The sequence below is a fragment of the Podarcis gaigeae genome (assembly GCF_964106915.1).
Source record: "Podarcis gaigeae genome assembly, chromosome: 10".
Taxonomy (NCBI): Eukaryota; Metazoa; Chordata; class Lepidosauria; order Squamata; family Lacertidae; genus Podarcis; species Podarcis gaigeae.
In genome coordinates, this window is record NC_139686.1 from 16439006 (window position 1) to 16453730 (window position 14725).

Genomic DNA, 14725 nt, shown 5'->3' on the forward strand with positions numbered 1-14725 from the left:
GTAACTGGCTTTGCATAACTTCACAGATTATACTGACGCAGACAAATCCCCACAAATTTCAAATATGATATATTATCTAGAGCTCACTCACTGAATGCAGTTGGAGCACCAGGTGTTGCTCTATTTGTTTTCTTGCTTGCTTGTTTCAGAAAAATTTAAACGCTGCTTGATTGTAAGGGGAAAGAAACCTCAAAGTGAATTACAAAATATAAAACAGTAAAATCAAGAAAGAAATACTTTAAAAAGTTAAAATGCTAAAAGAGATTAAAATCACCCCAACTTTCCATTTTGAACTCCATTTTCTGAGTCCATGAAAAGCCCACCCGCTGCATTTCTGAAGATGTTAATTTCTCCCTTCAGTTACAAACTTGAATATCATGCTCAAATTCTCACTGCACCATGGATTAGGTTGGTCTATCTATCCAGTTTGGGGTTAGGCTTTTAGATCAGGTATGGCCTAGGCAGCTTTTGATTCCCAAAGCTGCATAGATCGTAATTCTTATTTAAGGTTGCTTGTACCCAACTACATTATACTCAGAGTAAACCCATTGAAATGAATAATCCTAAATTAGTCATCTCGAATACCATAACTGGGTCGATTCTGAGTGGGATGAAGCCCTGTGTGTTTATAGGTGATGGACTGGATCAAAAGAGGCTAGAGAATACAGAGTGTTTGTTGCCTCGGTGCAATACACATCAGAGCACTTTCTGCCTGAGCAGATAATTAACAAACAATTGAGAAGTCATTAAGTCACCCTGCAATTAAATCATTAAGTCAGCCTGCAATTGGAGGACACTTAGATTCTTTAAGGGTATGCCAAAGGCAGCTGGCAGAAGTTGCCCTCTTTTCACTTCTCTCTTTTGCAGCATAAAAGCAGCACAGCAGTTCGGAGAGAAAGATGGGACAATTATCTAAGGTGTTGATTTGTGTGGTAAGATCCCAGAGCAATGTTATGTACCAGAAGGGGTAGAAACTGCCATGGTTAGTGCTGGGGGTTGCTATTTGATCCAGATTGCCTTGATTGATGAACCTACTTACTTTCTTTTTATTTTGCACCATAAACGTTCAGTAAATAATAAACTAAGACAGAATAGCATACCTTACTATGAACCAAATCATGTGTAAGGTTGTATATTTCCTAGAGGTTTGTTGCTCAAAAGAAACACAGCAACAATAATTAGCATTTTCTGATTCCAAAACAGCCATCCTTTGCAACTGGCAATTGTTTACATTTCACAGAGAAATTCTCCAGTCAAGTAGTGTGGACAAAAATGCATAATATTTTAGAGTCAAGCATGCATAACAATGCATCTGTTGGTGAAAATATAGTACAAAAATTGCATTATACAAGGCAAAATTGTTTGCAGAAATGTGTATAGTAAGCAAAGCTGCATACAAAAATATGTGTACTAGGAGAAATTAGCACTAAAATGCTAATGAATTTTCATGAGGACTAGTTTCTAATAAAAGCAAGGCTGATGTGGAAATGTGGAGGATATAGCTTAAGAGCAGGAAAGTGAAAGACTGAGAGGAACCACAATTTTCAGACTTGCCCATTCCCAGCCCCGGGATAATTATAATTTAGTGTCTAACACAAGTTACCTTGGGAAACTTCTTACATCAAAAAGTGAGATAGAGATAAAATTAAATAAAGTTGTGCAGGCCCAGGATAGAAGAACCCTCTTGGCTATCAAGAGCTTAAAGACCTTTATGTTGTATTAATTCTCCCTGATCCTAAAACTCCCAATAAGCTGTTGGCTTTACAACATCCATTATGTACAGCTGTAGGTTTTATTCAACAGCACTGAAATTTATTGGGGGACGGGACAGGACACAAACCATAATCCTCCAAGCAGCATTTTGCTATATTAATCAAAATATTGTGCCTAGATAAAAAATAATCTTTCACTTAACTGGCCTTGCAAGATGAAAGCAGAATTCAAGGTACATGAGAAGAAACTTCAGGAAAAGGGTTAAAAAGAGCAAGGCTGGTAGATTTCAAATTTTGCCCCACTGATCCTCTCCAGGGTCAAGAAACAAATGCTCTGAGCTTCACCAGTTGTAACAAAACAAAACAAAAAATCATTTAGCTGGGAAAAAAGAACTCATTGCATTGGCTTCAGACCCATCAGGCAGCAATCAAAATGGCAGCCAGCTATCTACTGAGAAAACTGAACCTCTTTACCCCATCGACATGCACACAAAACAAGGGAACAAATTCAATGGAGATTTCTCCACCCCAGCTAACTATTGCCTTGGCCAATAGATTTTATGGTGCTTTCCCCTTGATTAGATTGGATGGTTTGATTCCAATTTGGTTCGGTTCCAGTTGAGTATTTAAAACTTACTTGAGAATATATTGGTTTCTGGCATTTTAGTGACAATAAATTGATAGAGTGGGGAATAACTTTTGTCTTTGGGAGAGTGATAAATAGATATATGCCAAAGAATATTGATGCACAATATTCTGTATAATATGGTTTGGAAAAGGGATATATAAAATTAACAGGAACAACAGTGTAAACTCAGCTTATGCTGGAATCAGAAATCTCTGTATGAAGATTGTAGAAAGGAAATCGGAGACGTTGGATAAAGAGAATATTGGTGATAGGATAACATGTTACAGAAACTTTATTGTGTGCACTTTATTTCAGTTGTATTTGCAGTTTATTTTTTAAGAAAGCAGTTGTATTGGCTGTTATATGAACACCTACAGTTACACATTTTGAGAACCTCGCTCTTTCAACCATTGGCTCCAGTTGTGGAAGGCTGGTGGTTTTTCAGGTCATCCTTCCATGCTTTTTGATAGACTACAACTCTCATTACCCCTGACCGTTGACCATTCTGCCTGGGACTGGCGATGTCAGGGAGGGCTGCACTGAGGAGGAAAGGTGGGAGCCTCCCCCTCCCCCTGCTCCCAATCAAGATCCTGAATTTTCCCAGGAGCAGGAGGACAGTATAGATTTGGAACAGTGGTTTGCAGAGGGACATAGTTCAGAAGGCAGAAGCTGGGAAATACTGGGTGGAGAAGAAGCACTGGGAGAGAGAGTGTTAACAGATTCACTGTCTCTGGAAAGCCTTCATCCGCTCAGCCCAAGGTCAAGAAGAGCTGATAAGGTGGCAGCACAAAAAGCACAGTGGTTGCGAGATCAAGTTATAAGACACAGTAGTGACGTGGGTGACTAGGGAGGAAGTTGGTGAAACCCTTAATAGGGAGCACCGCCATTCCTAGGAAATGGATTCTTTGTTCTCTCACTGTGATCATTAAAGTAAGAAGACTCCTTTTCCTTTGTTCTGCTTATCTACTGCCAAAGGGGGAGGAAGCCTGACAGACATGAGTTGTAGTCCAAAACATCTTAAAAGTGGTAGGTATTACTTAAAAGTAAGTCCTACATAGTGTCGTGTCCAGGTTGCATTCCAGATTTGGAGATGTGGCTGGTAGGCTGCAGAGAGCCTCACACCCCTGCCAGGAACTGTGTGCCATTTAACAAACGTCACCTTGGCCACCTCATCATATTCAGGCAGGGGTTGCTACAATGGGACCTACCAGAGGTTGCTAGATTCCAACTTCCATTTGCCCCAGCTCGCATAGCCAATGGTCATGGATTATGGGAGCTGCAGTTAAGCAATATCTGGAAGGCACCACACTGGTCACCCCAAATGAAAATAACCCATGCCTCCCACTTAACACATTCCTATGAACTTCACCCATGGCCCCTTGAAAGCAGCTGAAAATCTGCTTTTCCTGCAGACAAATGGCCCTCCAACAGTGGAGAGTGGTTCAGAATACCTTTAGCACATATTCCCTGAATGCATGAGCCTTAACTTCATTGGGGTGTTCAACCTGTGTCTGGGGTGTGCTGCTCCAGCCTTCAGAGAGGGGCTCTCATACGACTGAATGTTTCTTCATTCCAAAAAGAACATCCCTGCACATAGAAAACTAGGGGCCACATTCAGCTAAGTCATTGAACTAGCAGAAGCCAGCAAAATGAGTCCCACTAGCACCATGGGACTTTCCCCCACTCTCTGCCACATACCCCACGTCCTTCCCAAATCTGTTTAGGAGAGTTGGGAGAACCACAAAGGAGGAGGAGAGGAGAGATCATTCTTGTGCAGAAACGCTTGTGCTGACAGAGTGATCACCTTGGTGTGAAGTTGAATTCCACCCTAGATATCCAGGGGAAGGCTTCTGGGCTAGTGCTTTGCTCTGGTGTCTGATTTTCTGTTTGAAAGGAATTGTTTTTAGGAAGGAACGTTCAGTTCTGCGCATCCCTACCTGCTGTTTGAATTGACATCACCCAGACACAGATTTACCACCACACTGAGAACTAGACCTAAATGGAGATTAATATCTGGGGGCAGAGCCTTTCCTGTGCTTATGTTAGTCCGCAGCATACCATGTACACAGATGGCAATATCTAAATAATAATAAAATTTGTAGACTATATTTCAAGTGGGATTTGGCTGTGTTCTTTAAGCATCGCTAAGGAGTGTGGTGTTCAACAGTTGATGGGAGAAGCTGGAAAGCCCTGTTGTATCCCTTGGTGGTCTTAAAAGGCCAGAAGCCATGTTCATTTAGGAATGCCATGCACTCTGCTTAGTGAAAAAGATCTGGCGTCAGCCTATCAGGGTTGCATCTATTCTAGATTTTTATTTTATTTATTTCAGTGGGACTAATCTGAAAGGTTGTGATTTAATGGGGTTGTGAAATAGGCTCTGTGTGTGCATGTGTGACAATAAAATATGTTTACTGTAGAAATAGCTATTTTATAGACAGCAGATTTTCAGATGCTAGGTGATAAACAAACAGATGTCTTGATTATAAACATGAGTAAACATATGCAAAAGATGGGAGATTTAGGCACAATGTGCATTATTTTAGAAAAAAAAGTTTTACCAAGATTTAACCTAATGCATTGATGAGTATATTTATCAGCAATGATTACTGTTGTTTAGAGCTTTATTCCTTCCTTATGTGATGCTTTCGTCACCTTCCCTGTTCTGACCTTCTGTCCCATCACAGCTTCAGTAATGTCATCCTTACAGAAAAGAGGGGTTCAAATGCCCTCCGTTATTTAAAAGAAAATACAGAGATGTCGTGAGGGCACAGGCAGTTCCTCAGGTCTCTGAAGTAAAGATACATATGTAGAGGCAGGTCCACTACCACGGTCGCCATGCTAGCTAACACGTAAAACCAACACTGTCTTCCCCTGATTCTCACAGATTCAGAGTCAGACCCTGTCCCACAGAGAGTTCGGCATCAGAATTTGCAACAGGGCTTAATGCAAGCAATACCCATCTCTACATTCCTGGACGTAGGAGGGGAGGAGGAATAACTCAGCAAGTCATAGGCCTTGCTGGTGTTGCTGTGGTAACCCAGAGCACTTATCTCTTATCTCAGAACATCCAGACCTGGGGGGGATGTGCTTCTCAAGACTTGAGACCAAGCACTGTGTAATATAACCCATTGTCTGAATTACAGCAACAGATATTCATCAGGTTGCAAACCTCAGTGAATCATAGGTGCGGAGATGGATGACACACTCAGGTTCTGCTTATGGGTTTTGCGTGGACCTCTGGTTGGCAGCTGTAAGAAAAAAGCAGAATTAGATAGTCTAGCAGGTATGCCTCAAAAAAGGACTCCCATGTAGTAAGGCAATAAGTATGCACGTTTAGGAAATTGCAGAACAGGCAAAGATTCATTTTTGAAAATTGTTCAAGAAGGGAGGAAGCGGGTGGCGATCTGGAGCCTTGCGAAAAGGACCTGGGACTCAGGCTTCCTGGGTACTTCCTAACCACACCCCTGACTAATCTCCCATCATTCCTGACCATTCGCCATGCTAGCAGAGACTGAGGGGAGCCAGATTCCAACAACATCTGCAGAGCACCGTGTTGGCTATACCTACTGTAAATAGGAATGAGGGAGAAATTTGATTCAGTTTGCACCAAAGGCACTTTTTTCACACGTTTTGATACAGTGCATGAGCTGAAATACAGCCATCCTTCAAAATCTGCATTTAACCACAATTTTGCAGTGCGGATCTCCAGCAAAGCACTGTGTACAAAAAAGCCTATATGTACTATACTAAAATGTGCATGTATTAGTGAAGATAATTTACAAACTTGCATTGTTGTAGGGAAAGTTGCTTTGCTAAAAGGTTTATATTTGACAAAGTTGCACGCACCATGGGGCTCTTATGAGAAATTCACATAAAAAACTGGTGAATTTTCATGCGAATTCCTTTTTAAAAAAATCACAAACTGCTGTGTAAATGCGGAGAACTAAACTTAAGCTTAGAAAAAAGATTAGAAACTGAGAGAAACCAAAATCCCTAGCTATAAGTAACCCTACCCGTGAAGTAAGGCAGGCATCCCCAACCTGTGGCCCTCCAGATGTTTTGGCCTACAACTCCCATGGTCCCTAGCTAACAGGACCAGTGGTCAGGGGTGATGGGAATTGTAGTCCAAAACATCTGGAGGGCCGAAGGTTGGGGATGCCTGCTGTAAGGGCAGTTACCTGGGCCCATTTTACATCTTGTGAACATTGAGCAGAAAGAAGGCACCCTCTACAGTGGTACCTCGGGTTAAGAACTTAATTCGTTCTGGAGGTCGCTTCTTAACCTGAAACTGTTCTTAGCCTGAGGTACCACTTTAGCTAATGGGGCCTCCCACTGACGCCGCACGATTTCTGTTCTCATCCTGAAGCAAAGTTCTTAACCCAAGGTACTATTTCTGGGTTAGCAGAGTCTGTAATCTGAAGCATCTATAACCTGAAGCGTCTGTAACCCGAGGTACCACTGTACTTCAAAAATGCCTTTGAGGACATTTTCAGAAAGCCATATGTCCAGCACATGTTTATGTAACCTCCATCCATATTTCTGTTAACCAAGGAAGTGTAAGAGGAAATGGCCCAAGAATGCAGCTAGATGCAGCTGGGTTCCAAAATGCTTTTAAAATGTATCTTCCATATACACTATTAAGGAAGAGAGAGAAGCACTTGCCAAGTGCCCCCATTTGGAGATCAGAGGAATGGAAAGGTCACAATAAGGAACAAAATGTGGATCCTAAACTTAACATTTGGTCCATCTCCTTCTTGCCATGGCGTTTAGCTGGAGCGCTACAGAAACCACAGCATGTTGGGAGGTTTGATGTACACCGAATTAGAACGTCAAGGGTGTTTACCTCAACTTCTCCAGACTTCCGATCCGTTCAGCGAAGCAGATGTTCTCACAAGATTTAACAGCCCATCCTGCTAATGGATGGGTCGTTTATACCACAAGGAAAAACATTTTTCTCAAGAGTTTTGTGGTTGTGCCTCTGATTCTAGCCAAACCCAGAAAGCAAATATGTGCCTTAAAAAAACCCAACGATAATGATGAACCATTGCAAATAGCTAATAAAAAGTTATGTTAGCCTTTGTTTCATAAAACCTTTCATGTGTATTCCATGGCACCGTGTAAATCAAATTGGTTTTTATGGAAATACATTGCAGAAAATAACTAAGGATTCTTCCAAACTTTAGCAATCTCTCAGCCCAGATAACTCTGGGAAATGTAGCTCTGTTAGGGGAACAGAGGCCTCATAACTCTCAGCATCCTGAACAAACTACAGTTCCCAGAATTCTTTGGGGAAACCATGACTGTTAGTGGTATAAGAGTGCTTTAAACATATGGTGTGGCTATGAACTATCATTCTTCCTTGTATGCTAAACAGAGAGAGGAGGATCCAAATGTTGCTGATCTTTCAGCATTTTGAAGCTTGGGTGAACATAGAAAACTCAAAAAGCAGCATGTTAAATAAAAAAAACTCTTGCTTGTTAATTGAATTAAAAAATACATTGCTACACTGATTTCTTTAAAAGCTTTTTTTTTTAAGACTTCACTTAAATAAATAACATTGAACAGCTGTTCGGCTAGGCAGACAGCAGACAGCCTCTCCACCTTCTTGGGCTTGCAGGAAAGCTCAGCTGGGAATGGCATGCATTTTTCAGGAAAGACAAGCACCAGGAGGGTTGCAGAGTACAGCCCTCCAGAGAAATGATTTGTTGAATGCAAAAAATGGAATACCCCAAAGGCCCCTTGAATGCAAAGTTAATACAGCAAAACACTGCACCATACCCATGAGAATATCACTAATTTTATTTTTCTTCTCCCTTTGGACATTTTTTCCTGTATTCCATTTCTCTCTTCATTAATTGAAGGAGCGTGGTTGAAAAAATGCAGATTTTTTTGTGCAGTAGAAGTGTGTATGTGTGTATAAAAAACCCCTGACTTTTGCCTCTGACCACACCACTGGGGTGCGGCCCCTGAAAGGATCCCCACAATGCAATGTGGCCCTCAGACTGACTGAATTTACTTCCCCAAATTACACTCACTGCAGTCAAAAGTCAGTATTCAAGCACTTTCTGTACCTAGGCACTTGATGTTAAATGACAGTAAATAATGAAGAAATTCTGCTTGAATGTACCTATCCTACAGACTCTTGTACAGAGCTGCAGTGTTGTAGCTAAGAGACTGAGGCCCCCTTATATGCTAAATTCAGTGCGGAATCCATTCAAGCCAAATTCTCAACATGCTAGTTTAGTTGTGTGAATCTGCTCTGTCTTGCAAGAGAGACTGCCCAGGTCAATAAGGTTTTTATTGTGCCATACAGCCCTCAAAAACAGCAGCTGTCTAGAATATGGATGAGGAACCTGTGGCCTTTTCCAAGTATCGTCAGTGGTGAAGGGAGATGGAAGTTGTAGTCCAGTAGCAACCAGAAGCTGCCGGCTCTTCACCTAGAGAATGTCCCTAAACAAAAGATTTGTACTCCTCTGACTCTAATTTCATTTGTTTCTTTCTCCACAGCTCTTGTGGTGCGTTTTCTGACCAAACGGTTCATATGGGAGTACGATCCTACTCTTGGTAAGTTCTATTCCAGGCATGGGCAAACTCGGCACTCCCGATGTTTTTGGGACTACGACTTCCATCATCCCTGACCACTGGTCCTGTGAGGTAGGGATGATGGGAGTTGTAGTCCCCAAACATCTGGAGGGCCGAGTTTGCCTAGGCCTGTTCTATTCTGTTGCCTGTAATCATGGAATGCCGCAGAGCCGGTTGGAAAGACGATTTATAGTACTCGACTGATTTATAGTACCTCTCCCACTCCACAACCTTCTAACGTCCAGTCACTTTCAAGATCAGCAAGGGAACAACCCTAGCACTGTTATTGCAATGATAAGCCCTACCCCCCCCCCAAAAAAAACCCCTATGGTCATTGATCCAATGCACCAGGTAGGGCATACTCTTGATGTAATCTTTACCCCTAGTGATATGAGGGCTGAACCCACGTTTTGGGGGGTGCAATACATTCCCTTGTCATGGTCAGACCATTTCTGGTAAAGTTTGAACTGGAACTTTCTGCCTAGTGACATCAGGCAGGTTCCTTCACTGCAAGTTTTTCAGCACCTGAAACATTTTTGCTTAGGCAGGTTTATCCAGACCCATCAATGTTGATGTGTTTTACTATTACAGTGGTACCTCTAGCTACGAACTTAATTCATTCTGGAGGTCCGTTCTTAACCTGAAACTGTTCTTGACTAGAGGCGTGCTTTCACTAATGGGGCCTCTTGCTGCCGTTGCGCCGCTAGCACACGATTTCTGTTCTCATCCTGGGGCAAAGTTCTCAACTCGAGGTAACTCTTCCAGGTTTGGCGGAGTTGGTAATCTGAAGCGTTTGTAACTCGAGGTACCACTGTAATTAAAAATGTTTTTATTGATGATTTTGATATTTCTCGCAAGCCCCTTGGAAGTTCTACTGCAAGCAAGCGATATACACAGTTCGCTAAATGAAGTAAAAGATAAATAAAAGCCTTCTTTTAGGAATTTGAACACCCCCCCCCCCAAAAAAAAAAGCAATTCCCTCTCTATTTTTGCAGGTGGTGGCAAAATGGTCCTACAAAAATGGAGTAGGAAATTCAGCCCACCCTTAGTTTATGCGAACATGGGTGTGTTTATATAAATTGTGAAGAATTCGGCATTTGTTGACATGGTTTTCAAGTTCGCTTGGCACAGGGTTTTGCTCAATTTTCCCCCTTAAGGAGCAGAGTATACAAACGTCCAAAGGTCACGGCACTAGCAGTACCTCAGGCTGAAGGTGTAATGAAAACCGCTCTGATAGCTGTGCAGAATAGCCAAGCCATGCACTGTTAAAAGCACTCTTCTCTGCCAATACACCAGGCAATAAGATTTGGATCTGATTCAACCCCCAACAAGGCAATTAAAGTTAGATTTGGAGCACGATACAAAACCAGTCCATTAAGCATTCCCAAGGTTTTTTTGTGGGGGTGGGGAGAATCTTGGCTTCTTGAAAGGTCTTTTCTTGATGATTCAAATTCTCCAAGCTCTTCTAAAAAACCCCAATGATCTGGCCTTCCCACTGTGGTCTGCTCCAAATGTGGAGCATTCATGCAAAGTCAAAATTTGTGTGATGCCTTTTCTGGCAACCCGTTTCGACTCGAGCATATGGCATTGCAGTCGCATACTCTGCAGACCAAGGACAATTTAAATGATCTGTGGACGGCTGCCAGGTCCTCTAAAAACAAACCCGTGCAAAATCAAATAAATGGCTCTCTTGCCAATGAAGCTGTTCATTCTTAACAGTGCTTTTGGAACATCTTTCTCCCCACCACTACTACCTTCTAAATGCTCCCTTGTGGCCTTTGAGTAGAGAGCAGTTATGTCAGGCAATGAGATACATAGAATGGGTATGACTTGTGGTGTTGGGGGGGGAGATGTTTGGGGCCCTTGCCAGCGCAGATGACTTGGACATTTTATTTCAAAAAACCGCTGGAGGGGAAAGGAATAGGCGGGTTGGCTTTTAAACATAGGATTGTTCTCTAAAATCTTTTACGCCAGTGTGTAAGTATGGAGTTACTTACCATAATGCTTAGCTCAATGACCTTTCAAAAATAGATAGGTCGCATGATCATTAATGGCTCTTACGTGCACTGTGTGTTTAAAGTAGCATCATACCAATTTAAACAGCCATGTCTCCTGCCCCCCTGCCTCAAAGAATCCTGGGAGCTGTAGTTCATTAAGGGTGCTGAAAGTTGTTAGGAGACCCCTATTCCCCTCACAGAACTACAAATCCTTATCCTGCTCTTTCCAGTGCATTTCCACTTTCAATTTCCTTACTGAACTAAGTCCACAAGGTTTTTTTGGGAGGGGGTATTTTTGTGCAAGAGTGCCCAATCCACTTCTTCAGCTGCACAAACTGCATTTGCCAGTCGGCAGTTGAATCCCACCTCAAAATAGCGGCTGCCTAGAAACAGCAACCTTGTGCAAAATGAGCTCATCAAAACTTGCTGATACTCTTTGAGGGGGGCAGTGAAGAAAGGTGGCGTTGCTATTCTCCCAAGGAGAAGGTGGCACTGGATTCTGTATCAGAGTTCTGTAGTCTGTCCCCTGTATAATTAGTGGCATGCCTTGTTTGGGGAGCTGTTTTCTTATCCAGATTTTCACAGCTAAAGAGCATCATAGTGCGTTATCATTCTCAAGGCTACCTTAACAGGTACCTGCCCCGCAAAGACATGATTTCCAGTTGCCAAAAGGGAGAGCGGAATATTCAAGTCACTTGACTTCATACAAATTTAATACGCCTTCTGTTGCCAGCTCCCTTCTCTCCTCTCCACTGACGTGGATGGATTGGGCTTTGGGCTCTTCTTCCACATCATTTGTGCAGCAGAACTAAAATCTGGGCTCCCAAATAGATTTTCCCATCCATCCTGTATCCCCAAATGCCGTGCGAGACTAAATAATACAAGGCAATGCGCTGCAATATGTTGAGCCATGGTTTGTGCCCCAAGCAATTAAATAAAAATGAATTTTATTGTGGGGCGAGGGGTTTCCTGCTCTTTTTTGTCTGAAATTTCCAGTGAGTGGTGTCCACAGTACATGGTTTCCTACAGGGGTGTGTAGGAAGCTTCTTTCCTAGGGAGGGCCAGTGACTCTCAGGAAAAGTCAATGAAGGGGCGGAGCCAATGGTGGGTGGAGCCACAACCCACGTGGGCAGAACTACCACTTCTCCCTCTCACTCATTCTCTCCCACAGCTCTGCCCACCTCTAGCAAGCCCCCATAGGAGACCCCACCACCAAAGTGTTAGGCAGGATAGTGTACCTTTTCCTCCTGGGCAACCTTTTGGGGGGCACATGAAAGTGGTGGATAGGGCCAGAGGCAACAGTGGGCAGAGTAATGTATGTATCAGGAGTGAGCCAGCAATAAATCACACGGGGTAAGTGAAGTTAACTCTTTATTAGAAGAAACAAGGTCTGGTCAAGAGTCCCTAGCTTAATGAGCACAGCAACTCTCCTGTGGTAGGTTTTGGTCTTAGGAAGCAGTTGCTGAGACTGAAGGTCCCTGCCTTCCCGCAGCTGCCCAAGTCTCTTATTCTTCTGGGTCATTCCCAAGCAATCTGAGGATACGCCGACACACCAGCCTTTGCTTCTCCTGCTTCATACCTCTCCTGGTCGTAGGAGATTGTCGCAGCAGGAGGGGGAGACACCATGGCTTCTTCACCAGCCTGATTCATCTCTGCTTCTTGGCCTTCTTTCTGATTCTGATTCTGGATTTCTGATTCTGATTCTGGATATATTTTTTGCCACAGACTCACTAAGCTCTTTTACTTCCGCAGCTTCTGACACTTCCCCCCTAGTTTTCTCCCTCTGTCCCCACATCGCCATCCCACCACCAATTCCCGGGCTCTGAGCCTTCTTCACTTGGGGGGTCCCCAGCTGGTGCCCTCCCATTCCTCTGCATCCAGCCAGTCCATAACAGTATATAAATTTTACTTTTGGTAGGCTAGTTTCTACACACACATCTCACACGTCCTTCTCTGTCCTCCACCCAGGCAACCAAGACGCACCAACAGAGTTCAAGGACACATTGCAGTGTGATAAAAACACTCAGGGAGGGTGCAAAGCAAGGCTGGTGAGGGATATGGCCTGGGGAGAAGGGGTGTGGTTTGGGAAGAGTCCTGAGGGCCAGTCAGAAAAGCACTTGCCCCCCCAAGCCTGAGGCTTCCTGTTCCTGAGTTAGGAGTTTGTGTAGTGGGTATATGAGTTTCATCTAACACCAGAGACTCTACATTCTGATTCCATGTTTTCTAGCGTACTCATTAACTCTGTGGCACAAATCAGCCCAGGGGAGATTTTTTTCAATCTGCTTTCTCTTTTCCCCCCCTTCTCGCTACATCTCCTTTATAAGAACTTTGTGTCTCTGGCAATTTAAAAGTAAATTGAATTGGGCAACATGGGGTGGGAAGGAATGAAAGTGCCTGGCTCTGCCAATATTCCGTAGCCCCCATTGTTGTTGTTTTTAAATGAAAGCTGAACCAAACTAATATCTCAAGCATGGATCTAAATATTTAAAGCGTGAGTTTTACATATCTCAAAATCTTGGCTTTCGATCCAGTCAGGGAACAGAACATGACAGGAAAGAGAGCCAAATAACAAACCAGCCATCGGATTAATGACGGTGGGAAAAGATCCAAGGTTATGCCAGTAGCATGTAAAATGGATTAACATCATGTTTTGTGGCTATGAATTTTTACATCTATATTCTGCCCTTTCCCCAAGGCGTTGGGTGATGTTAGATTCCTCTTGCTCCTTCCTTTTAACCTCACAACATCCCTGTGAGGGAGGTTACATGGAGAGATTGTACCTGGACCAGAGTTACCTGGTGAACTTCTTATGGCTGAGTGTGGTCTTAAAATATGGGTCGCCCTAGCCCTAAGTCTGTTGCTCTTAAACATGGCAGACATTCAGTCTTCCAGCTCACGAGGAGCCATGAGGGCAGGGAGACAAAAGACAGAGCTAGCATGCTGGTCCTCTGCTTTCCTCTTCGAATTGTGTGAAGGATCTGAATTCCCAAAATGGTGGAAAGGTCTGGTACTCGGCTGAGACCTTTTATCCTTCTTGAGCCAGGCCACCCCTCCCAAGCTCCTCCCTCTTTCTGAAGAGTGGAGACTCTTAAAGGGGTAGACCGGTTGCCTGGAGCATAACACCTCATCAGCTCCCCACTTTATGCATTGCCTTTGTTGGTGAACAGATGTTGGGAGCAGTGAGACCCCTGGTATAAAGCAGGCTGGTTTGTCAGGAGAACCTGGCTCAGAGGGAGGGGAGGGTTGCCGTCTTCTGAAACCCAGTTTGGGGGTTCTCCCCTCCTCATGTTATCCTCACAGGGTAGGTTAGGCTGAGAGATGGTGACCATTCCTACTTCAACAGTCTAACCAGTACACCACACTGTCTCATACTGGTTGGGATCATAACTGTCATAACTGTCAAAATAGAGGGGGGAGGGGTCCAGAGGCCCAATCAGATTGTGTTGCAAGCGGCTGCACCCAAAACTGTTTGCTTTTTGAGTTTTAATTTAATTTTCTCTCTCTCTCTCTCTCATGTTTGTTTTAAGAGTCCACTTACCGTCATCAGGCCACAATTGACGATGAAGTTGTTTCTATGGAAATACTAGACACAGCTGGGCAGGTGAGTCAGAACTCTACAGATCCCTACAACAGAAACCAAATGCCAGAGAACTGTAAGTATCTTCAGAGGAAGGTTGTGAAGCATTGCTAAGCCAAATGTTAGACGTTAAAAGCATTCAAGAGGCAAAAGGGGACATGCCAAAAGACAGTGGGCAAATGGGTAGGGAGGTGACATCTTATTTTCCTTGCCTGTAATTGTATTATTA

The 14725-nt window shown here is 43.4% G+C and overlaps 1 protein-coding gene across 4 annotated transcripts in view; it reads left to right on the top strand.

Annotated features, from left to right (window-relative positions):
- The window catches only part of RERG (RAS like estrogen regulated growth inhibitor), an 89224-nt gene that overhangs the window by 71730 nt on the left and 2769 nt on the right, over positions 1-14725 (top strand). For 3 of the 4 annotated variants that reach the window (XM_083700990.1, XM_083700991.1, XM_083700992.1), the window contains exons 3-4: positions 8848-8904; positions 14447-14520. In XM_083700990.1, the coding sequence (XP_083557116.1) occupies positions 8848-8904; positions 14447-14520 (131 nt within the window). The remainder of the gene's footprint in view (positions 1-8847; positions 8905-14446; positions 14521-14725) is intronic. The other variant, XM_083700993.1, reaches the window with a different exon arrangement.